The 10,708-nt window shown below is 34.4% G+C and overlaps 1 protein-coding gene across 1 annotated transcript; it reads left to right on the plus strand.

The window, feature by feature from the left end:
• The first annotated feature begins 427 nt into the window (after window positions 1-427).
• Window positions 428-8,179, plus strand: LOC145593645 (glycosyltransferase-like At2g41451). Its single transcript, XM_081649938.1, has 11 exons — window positions 428-871; window positions 1,668-1,817; window positions 1,935-1,987; window positions 2,529-2,637; window positions 2,727-2,861; window positions 2,973-3,017; window positions 4,039-4,226; window positions 5,016-5,157; window positions 7,043-7,089; window positions 7,205-7,292; window positions 7,499-8,179. The coding sequence occupies exons 1-11, from the start codon at window positions 533-535 to the stop codon at window positions 7,781-7,783; spliced, it is 1,581 nt and encodes a 526-aa protein (XP_081506064.1). The 5' UTR covers window positions 428-532; the 3' UTR covers window positions 7,784-8,179.
• The last annotated feature ends 2,529 nt before the right edge of the window (window positions 8,180-10,708 follow it).

A 10,708-nucleotide genomic window follows, 5' to 3' on the forward strand; every position in this document is an offset into this window, starting at 1 on the left:
AAAATTCTATTTGAAAACTAGCTATGAAACTAACATCTCATGTACAAATAAGGTCATTATTTATTCAAATCAAAATTATTAAGATCAAATTTGGTAAATTATAAGTGAATTGAACATAGCCAAATTCTAAACAGTACATATAGTGATTTGGTTATTCAATTCAAATTTATTAACATTTAATTTGAAAAATTATAAGTGAATTGAACATAGCCAAATTTAAAACACTCTATACGTAATTTGGTTATTCAATGCTGTAAGAATTCACCGAGTATAGAGATCATCATCATACCACCACCAAATATTATAATTCCATATCAAGTGATTGCTTCCTAATCAAGTGAAGATTCAAATCTTACATTCAATCATTCACCCATTTTTTTATTAACACAAAATTTTTACAACTTTTTCAATTATCAAAACCATCCCTTTTTTCCCATTTTTAATTTTTTCACACATTTCCCACCTTCACCATTAAAACATAGAATTCTCCTTCAAGACTCAAAACTCCACAATTTTCTCTCCTCCATCAACAATGGCGGGTGGACTTCACTCTTCTCTAAGACCACCATCTTCATCTTCTTCATCAAACAATTCTTTCACTTATAGAATCCTCCTTCTTCTTACTCTTCTCCCTTTTACCCTCGCTGCTTTTGCCTTTGTTCTTCAATGGCGTGGTGGTGTTACAGACCCTTCTACACGTTACTCTGCCGAAGAACACAAGTTTCCTGGAATGGATAGTTCTCCTCCTACTACAACTACAACTTCCAAGGTTATGCGCTCTGATTGTGGACCCCTTTTAAGCCATTTATCGCCTTCATTTCCTTATAATCGTGATTGGAAGTTTCATTATCAAACCGATCTTAAGCCTAAGGTAATTTGTTCTTGTGTTTGATTGATTTGGGGTTTTGAGTTTTTTTGGTTGATCTGATTCTGGGTTTTGCTTGTTTTGATTTGAATCGAAATGGGTATTGCTTGATTTGGTTGATTATTGATGGGGTTTTTGTTTTGACCTGTTATTGAATTAATGATTAAGTTTGGATTTTGATTTGATTTGATTGCATGATTTTTTTGTTGTTTATGTGAATTAGTTGTAATTTTTTAATTGGATGCTGATTTGATTGTAAATGGATCAGTTTTTTAAATTTGAATTGTGGGATGCAATTGATTAATTGAGTTTAATTGGCATTTTGCTGATTCAATGTCATTTCTTGTATGTTTGCATTTCAATTGCTAATAAGCTGCGAAGGTTTTGATTGATATGTTCTGAACTTTTTAATTAGTATTTTAGTTAAGATCTAACATCTTGAATCGATTCAAAATCAAAAATTGAGAACTGTGCTGAGATGTTAGCATGCAGGGAGCTAAATACTCCGAATCAGTTTGATGGGTCTTTAACTGAACTAAAGACCTAATTTTGTTGTGATTAGATTGCAATCACAACGGGTACCTTCTGTATCAATTTGATGTGTCTTTATCTGAACTAAAGACCTAATTTTGTTGTGATTAGATTGCAATCACAACGAGTACCTTCTGTATCAATTTGATGTGTCTTTATCTGAACTAAAGACCTAATTTTGTTGTGATTAGATTGCAATCACAACGAGTATATTCTGTATCAATTTGATGTGTCTTTATCTAAACTAAAGACCTAATTTTGTTGTAATTAGATTGCAATCACGACGAGTACCTCAGCAAGTTTGGAACAGATTCTTCCATGGATGTTCTTCCACAAGGTTATCGGGGTCACTACATTTTACCTTTTTGTGGAAGGGAAGGCTGCAACACCAAAAGTTACAAGGGTTTTGGAATCTATTCCTGTGAGTTTAACTGCGGTCCTTCGAGTTTCTCTTTTGCCACATTTAGGTTACTTTAGTTGCAGTAGTTTCTTTTTCTGGTAAGATCATCTGAATTGCTGACATCTGTTCTATTTGCAGGGTGTTAAAGTTATCTATAGAACAAAAGAGTTAGAAGATCAACAGGCTAGAAGGTGTGTTAATCCTGCATTTTGATAACTTAAAATGTTAAGCTGGCAGTGTCCAACAAGTATTTTTAATTGCAGCATTGATTAGGGAAATTATTTGTTCATTTTTGAGCTCTCTTTGTCATTTCCTAGATCTTTTTTTAACTCTGCCGGACACTTCCCAAACATTAGAGAGTTTGGGGGTAGGGTAATTTGAACCTGTTAAAAAGCTAGTTATATCTTTAGAATTTTTTTATATTTATTTCTTATTTTTTTACCTTCCTCTTATCTGGTTTAGGCTTGTTCGGTTCCATGATTGATTCTTTTTATTGGGATATAAGCTGTATAATTGCTTAGCACCGTGTCTTGTGGCTACCCATGTTTCTTCTACATTATCTTTAGCTACTCTGATCGTGTTTTGCTGCTGTCTATGTGTACCAGTGGCTTACGCATCATTTTTGAAAATTTAGATCCATTGGATGGACTGATTTGAGGGCTTTTTTTTTGAAAATTGTATGTTCAATCGAATGACTGTTGTTCCTTTTTTTTTTTTTTTTTTTTCCTTTAGCCGAATTTGGAATGAAACTTGGCTGGCAAGTTTCTTTTACAAGCCGTGCAATTATGAGTTATTTGTGAAGCAGTCACTTAACATGGAGATGGCAATTGTTATGGCTAGGGTAAGAATATACCAGTTATTTTTTGAGCACTTGATAGATTTATTACAGTTTTTATGGGCTGATTTTTGTATGGTTCTTGCTACCTTTAGGATGATGGTGCAGAATGGATTCTTCATCTTGATACTGATGAGCTAATACACCCGGCTGGTACTCGGGAGTACTCATTGCGGCAACTGCTGCTTGATGTTCCTGCGAATGTGGATATGGTTGTTTTTCCCAACTATGTAAGTAAAAAGGCACTAACATAATAACCACTTTATGTTATCTGTTCTTGTGTAGATGTTTCTTCTTATACACATTGTTCTGGTGCTAATTTAAAATCATTTCTTGTTCAGGAAAGCAGTGTGGAACGTGATGATATCCAAGATCCTTTCAGTGAGGTAGGCTCTTTGAAAGGAGATCTTTGATAAAATTTTCCTCAAAAGTGACTTGTGTTTTATTTGACGATTAGTATAATTTTGAAAATCTTTCTAGCTTAAGACACTTTGTAGAACATTTACTTTTCCAGTCAATATAATTATAAGCTGTATACCTTAGAGGTTATTTGTCTTGATTCTTGAAATCAATCAAATCATTCAGATTTCAACATATATCACAGCCCTTTATTACTGGCAAATTAGCAACGTAAAGGTTAAAACCAATTTTAAAGAACAGATGGGAGTGTTATAATCTTGTTTATTGTTAGGCTTTTTAATACCAAAACTAGTTATTGGCCCGGACAATGCCCCATATCACTATGAATTTGTTTGATCAAAATTAAATTTAGAAGGTTAGTATTCAACAATATTTATAAGTGAATAAAAAATATAATAATAAATTTAAAATTAATGGGTGCTAGTTTTTATTCATTTTACCTTACATAATAAAATAGTAACTTATGTACATATTATGAAGTACTTTGTATAATTGATTCATTGGTATTTAATCAAGAAAATTAGCATCCAGGGAATCAACGACCATTAACATGTGATTAATGTCTTACAAATTAAATTGTAAATTATTGTGCAATTACTTAGGAGTTACATTCTATAGGAAAATCAAATATGAATGTTGTGCATATGAAGAGTTTTATGGTGATGAGTGATGACACATAAGGTGACACTGCTCATGTGGTGCCAAATTATATGGAAGGAACGGTGACACATGGCGGTAGCATGTTGTCCCTTCTGTCAATATCTTACCATAGTTTATGCAAATAGGATACATAAACAATGGTTATCGTTATTATGATTGTTATTGTTATTATTTATTTATTCATATATTTTTTTTTTGCACATATTGCATAATTCTACGGTCCCTACTTCATTAGTGTCAAATAATTAGGGACATAGTAGTTTGCCCATCATTTTCTTCTCATACCCTATAGCTCATCCACTGATGTGTGTTGCTTTCATGCAATAGGTATCTATGTTTAAAAAGAATTATGATCATCTCCCGAAGGATACGTACTTTGGCATGTACAAGGAAGCTACTCGTGGAAATCCCAATTACTTCTTGACCTATGGTAATGGGAAATCGATTGCTCGAGTACAGGATCATCTGCGTCCTAATGGTGCCCACCGGTGGCACAACTATATGAAGACTCCTAAGTATGACAACTTTTTCTGTCTTGTAAGCACATTAGTTTTGAAGAAATATGTAATAAGTTTTTATTTTATGTAACTTCCCTTTGGAGTTTATAGGTATTATTAGGTAGCCATAGGGGGTCATCATAAAGGATAAAAAAGAAGTTTGTTAAAAGACAGTGAAAGAGTGTTACCAATTTGTATAGGTGTTACTTAAGGATCAGCGTCTCCGCTTTAGATCAACCTTGAAAGTTGAACCTGTAAAAATCAGTTTAGAAAGATGGCTTAGCCATTTATTAGTTTTAACTGAATAAGCACAAGGAAAATGTTCTTTGAGCATAAAGGTTGACATGTAAATCATGTAATGTCATTAAGGACTAAAAGGTTTGGTGAGACGATATGAGTGGAGACTGGAGAGGGGATACAATTCTTATGAAGTTTCCAGAGTATTATAGGGCATAGATGTGGGGTAGGAAGGGTTTGCTTAAGCTATTTGAAGGGATCAAACCAAGGCATTTGATGATTGCCCTCAATGTTCTTGGACATCCTGGCTTAGGATGAGCAATGTCATCAATGGCTTAATGGAAGGAGAGGGGCAACGTGAATTACGGAAGGGAAAAAGATGGTGAGGGGGGGGGGGGGGTTAGATGTTCAGATAGTCAACTTTTTCTAAAGCAAGAGGCCAGGATTCAGTGTTGCCCATTTCTAATTTTTCCAGCTCCCTTGTCATTATTTATGCAAAATTTATTTATGGAGCATATCATTTCCTTTATGATTTTAGTGATTTATGTCATTTGCCACTTTTATTTGCAGTGAGATCAAATTCGAAGAAGCCGCTGTTCTACATTATACATATTCAAAATTTTCGGACTTGACTTCTAGACGTGATCGATGTGGATGCAAGCCAACAAAAGAGGATGTTAAAAGATGCTTTATGCTGGAATTTGATAGAGCAGTAAGTTTTAGTTTTAACCACATTTATATCCATTCTTTCCCTCTTCTTTTCTCTGTGATGTGAAGTGTTTTGGATAGTAAGGATATTTTCTGTTCTTTTGTATGACACGTGATTAAGCTGTTGTTATGCCTGAAAACAGTTGTTTTAGAATACAATTCATCTTGGCTTCGTCTAATGCTCAACCTGGGCTTGTAATTATGTGTTAGTTCTTAATAGTCAGAGTCCGAACTTGAAGTCCCATGGTATGATCTGAATCATGTTACAGATGTTAGTATCAGAATGGGAATTTGTTGCTAGAGTCTGATTTCCTTAAAATAATCTATGCTATTTAGTGGGCTTGATGTTTATATGGGGTTGGTTTTCCTAAGATGCATGACAGTCTTGTCTGTGCTTGGATTATGAGTTTGTTGTCGTCCTTGTCGATGGAAGCAAGCTTTATGCCTGTCTAGTCAAATCAAGCATGCACTAGATAATCTTCTTAAGTGTCAGTACCTAATTTCCCTTTTAGCCGGTTAAGACATTTAACATGTAGGAAAATCTGAAATAAGATCGGCTTTGGGTGCATACCGTCATTAATGTTTAATGATTAAGAACAAGAATCCTCTTCTTTGTTCAGAAAATACTACAGATAATGCATCTTAGATGAGATAGGACATGCATGGGTCAAGGTTCCATATGATTGTAACTAAGCATGTGCCCAAATTTGTAGAATTTATCATTACCAAATTTGTAGAATCAAATTGCCAGAATGATAGGGGACAATAGCTTGCAGACTGACCTGCCAAGAAGCAACACTACTTACACCAAAAGCAATCCTTTCAGCTCTTCAGAACATTTACTAGAAATTTTGAACAAAAATTTTATTATGTACGGCATCTGTAGATTTCAAACCCCTTCTGAAAAATTATACAAAGTAATTCCTATTAGTCAAAGATTATAATTGGTTTCTATAGAACACACAATTTTCAGCTTTGACTGTACCCTAGTCTTTGAGTCTTCCCACTCATTTTCACTGCTCTCTCTGGCTCTGCATTGAACCCAGCACAAATTCTGTTGTGCCCCAAGATCAACATAATACTTCCCTACACCCCATCAGAAATGAACATTTGAAAAAGGGGTGCTGCACATTGTCAGACTGTTCAGAATGCAGGTAGCAGAACATTTATTGCTCCGCTTGGCCAACCTATCTGCTGTGTACAGCCTATCTTGAAATAGCTAGCCAAGTTATAATTTATAAACATAAGATACTCTTTGGACTAGCCTTGCTTTGCACATAACACTTCTCCATGCCACTTTCTCAAAATTTTCTTGCAGCTACTTGTACATTTTAGCAACAGAAAAGGTATAGTTTTTCATAAATTTGATCCGGCCCACAACTTGCTGAACATACAGCCTGCAACTAAAAATCATTTAAGCTCGGGATTCAGGAACCATTAACAGTGATAGTACAAGTATCAATGTCTTCCCTGTCATATAATAGCTGTCTATCCACCTATTTTGCATTTGATTAAATTTCGGATTCAACATCTGATTGTGCTTTCGGCTTGTGCTGTCATGGAAGCCAATATTTTGTTTGTTTGGTTAAATTTAGAAAGTACTATTTGATAGGAAGTTATTTTTTCATAGTCTAGTTTTCTAGGAAGTTCATGAACTTGTTTGGTTTACTATAGGAAGTTCCACTTCCTAATTTTAACTTCTTAAGAACTAGGAAGTGCATCTTCCTTTGGTTTTGCTCTGTTCCATTTTCTGAATGCTTCCACTTCCCATTTATCTTGTTGTCAACCAAACAAGTTCTAAAGATATGAACGATATTGTTGATTATTCTATTTTACCTTCTTATGGATATATTTCTCATTGTTGATTAAATACATGTTACCGATGGCAGGCATTCATAATTGCTTCAACTGCAACTGAGGAAGAAATGAGGAAGTGGTAAGTTTTTCAGCCTAAGAAGTCTCTTGTCTGTTTATTGGTTGGTACGGAAAGACGTTACTTCAATGGATATGATTCATTATTACTGTTTTTGTTGTGGCATCTCTGATTTTAGGTATCAAGAGCATGTTGTATGGGGAGACAAAGCACTAAACCTGAAACTTTTGAGGAAGGGCATTTTAACTCGCATATATGCTCCCATGGTAAGTGTTGTTATCCCCTTCCAAACATCATCAATTCTTACGAGTCTTATAACAAAGACATTTATGTGTGATACTGCTGGGCTAAAATATGGTCTATTCAGTACTCTGTAGGAGAGAGAACTCTATTTTGTTGTTTTATGCTATTGTTCTCACTTTTAGTTGTTTCCTTTATCCCTCATTCTTGTGTGCTTTCGTCTACTTAACAGGTGATTGTTCAGGGTTTGAGAGAATCTGGTGTCTTCACTTCTATTATTGAATCTGCTTCAACATCTCTTTCAAAGGATAGTTTCTTATCTTCAATCGTGAGTTCTAATTCAACAAGACCTAATGATTTGGTCACTTCCTCAAGGAAGAGGAGTAAAGTCAAAGAGTCTCAGGTAACTGTGAGGAAGGTTCTGCAGTTTACAGATGCGGATATTCATGAAGCTGCTGTTCCTCCATTGCCATCGCCATCGCCAGGTGTAGATGACGATGATGTGCAGGAATCATGATTGATCTGATTTATTCATTTTACAGCTTCCTATTCTTATGCCCATTAAGTTACCACATGATTGCACGATAATTAGATGGTTTGGTATAAAGAATGGGGTGAAGTAGGAGGGAAGAGGTTTTACCTATATGGTTTCTTCCCGATCATTGCCCAAGCGCTTTGTACACATATAGAGAGAGAGAAAGAGAGAGGGAGAGGGTGGTAGCGGAACATTTTTTGGCCCGTTCATTTCTAGTACCAGCCCTGTGCCTGAGTCTAGAAATTGGGGTCGCGTATTATGTACAGAAACGGGTGGTCGATATGATGAGAGGCGATTGTTTCACTACTTAGATATACATAGACGTAGTGTAGGCACCTTGTGATACTCTAATTCTTTGAATGGATCTATTTTTACTGCTTTCTTTTTGTTTTTAGCTAAGTTTTTGGTCCGATTAATTCAATCATTGAGATTATTGCAGGACAAAGCTTTTGGATTCCATTATAAGTCAATTACAATATTTAATTATTGTTGATGTACTCTTAATTATGAACCTAAAATTATGATGAAAATATATAGGCTAGAGAATAATACCTTGTGCTATCATATTAGTAAACTAAACTTATAGGTGATGGAATTAACATGAGAAGATTATAAAGAGTTGAGTTATAAAGCAGAATAATACCCACAAAGCCAGATCTTGGAGTACTCTGAACACCAAACCTCTTATAAGAATAATAATTATTTAAACATCTAAGCAATTATAATTTATGTTATATAAACATGAAAATAAATGTATATAATTGATAATCACAAGAACTAATTAAAAAAAAAAGACATTATAAATATCAAATACAAATAATCACAAGGAATAATTAAAGTAGCAACCTGGTGCAACGTCCGGGCTACACACTAGTTTAAATAATTATAATACGAAGTACAAAGCTCTGATTAGAATAATTCCTTAAACTTAATTGTATATTGAGATGGTGGATTTTAAATATGACGAAAAACGTAGCCATTAATATAAAAGTTGAGTCCACTTTTGATTCTTCATAAACTGATCTGAGGATGATCACATTGCACATCTTACGCCGTATTTACAATGCACGATTACATAATTATGTGAAGGAAGATTCTGAGCTACCTTCTATAAATTTTCTTAATCTTTTCAAGTCTTTGTTAATTAAAAGATTATTGGGGAGCTTAATATTCAGTTGTGTATAAATAACGAAGATGTCATGTGTATGTAAAACCAACCAAAACCAAATTACATAATCAGAACGTACAGTGTTGACGAGCATGAAAATGGCGTGGGGAAAGCCCTTTGTTTTAGGAGTACTCCTCTTTCTCCTCGCATCATCTTCAGGTTTGTATGATTGCTATCCGTTTTTGTTAGTTCTACTTATCTAAGGATGAGAATTTTAAGGTGCAAGCGGTTGTATCTTGTTAGGTACAGCCAAAAAACGCAAAAAGAACATGTAGTTATTTTGTAAAGAACATGCCTTTGTTTTGTAAAGAACATATAGTTATATATACATTTATTTGGTCAAAAGAAAATCTGTAATATTTATAAAGAACATGATAATATTATGTAATAAACATTATTATCTATATATAACCACCATAATTTGAAGACAAAATTCAATGAAACAATGAACATTATGTCACAAATAAAAGTAGATTGCACTGACAATCACATAACATAGATATATGTTCTTTTCACTTTTTTTGGTACAGATATGTTCTTTTCACTCTAAGTATATGTTCATTATAGTTTGATAGTATGTTATTTTCATTCCAGGTATATGTTCATTATATTATATTAGTATGTTCTTTTCACTAAATCTATATGTTAATTACTTTTCTATTTTATGTTCTTTCTTAGTATTACACACGTTTTGTTTTTTTTTTTTTTTTTTTTTTTTTTTTTTTTTTTTTAATATAAGTGTTGTAAAAAGTAATATAATTAATATTTTATTTCACATAACTTTTTTATAAAATAGTGTAAAAGCATATAATTTTGCTTTTAAAGACATATAGATGTGGGTACGTGGTTGGGATACACAGGTGGGGCAGGTACAATTTAAAATTCACCCCCACTCCATCACCCATGATGGGTATGGTTTTTATTCTCATTCCGTCCCACCACCCGCCAAACCGAGACCCGCCTAATTAGGGCAAAGATGAGGCGGGTCACTTACTTGACCTACCCCACTGATATCCCTAGTCTCAATATGAATAGTTGTAAATTTTTAATGTTGCAATTAAAGTAGAACGAACCTAGAAAGTCTCGTACATGCATATACCTCATTAAAAGACTTGCACAAGTAGTTAGATCTCTGAAACTATTATGGCAATAACACCATTTACAATGTAGACAAGTCTATTAATTATTACCCCAAATCGTAGAGTTATTGTACTCATTTAAACTATTTTCTTTATCCCTATATTGATTACGTAAGTGTTGATGATTACAGAATTTGCAATGGCAAGGATGTGGACGTCGACGTCGTTGCCAGCGGATGGAGCGCTAGCAAGACGAATGGCCTTCGAATGGCCGTGGGAGGGGGAATTGTGCATAGAAAAAGGTTGGCCATGCGTCGGCGAAGACCCTGATTCTGATGACTGGTGTTGCGGAGAGCTACTTTGTCGGAATCATCATACTCACTATACCGGAACATGTTGTGACCCATCATTGCCAGATGATGCGGGATATCCTAATGCTTGCCTCTGGTTGTAGTCTATAATGTCTATCTGAGAAGACGCTATTGACTTGTTTTTATTATCGGCTATTTCACCAAATGCCACTGAGAAATTTAAAAATTCACGAAATGCCATCGTACTTTTCATAATTCACCAAATGCCACTCAGTTCTTAAGTAATTCACCGAGTGCCATTTATGACTAACGGCCGTTAACTCCGTTAGTCATTAGGGCATAATCATGA

Source organism: Chenopodium album, chromosome 19, assembly GCF_948465745.1.
Source record: "Chenopodium album chromosome 19, dcCheAlbu1.1, whole genome shotgun sequence".
NCBI classification, from domain to species: domain Eukaryota; kingdom Viridiplantae; phylum Streptophyta; class Magnoliopsida; order Caryophyllales; family Amaranthaceae; genus Chenopodium; species Chenopodium album.

Coding starts and splice junctions, on each gene's coding strand:
- LOC145593645 (XM_081649938.1), top strand. CDS start 533: ATGGCGGGTGGACTTCACTCTTCTCTAAGACCACCATCTTCATCTTCT. Junction 872..1,667: donor AAACCGATCTTAAGCCTAAG/GTAATTTGTTCT, acceptor TGTTGTAATTAG/ATTGCAATCACGACGAGTAC. Junction 1,818..1,934: donor GGGTTTTGGAATCTATTCCT/GTGAGTTTAACT, acceptor TTCTATTTGCAG/GGTGTTAAAGTTATCTATAG.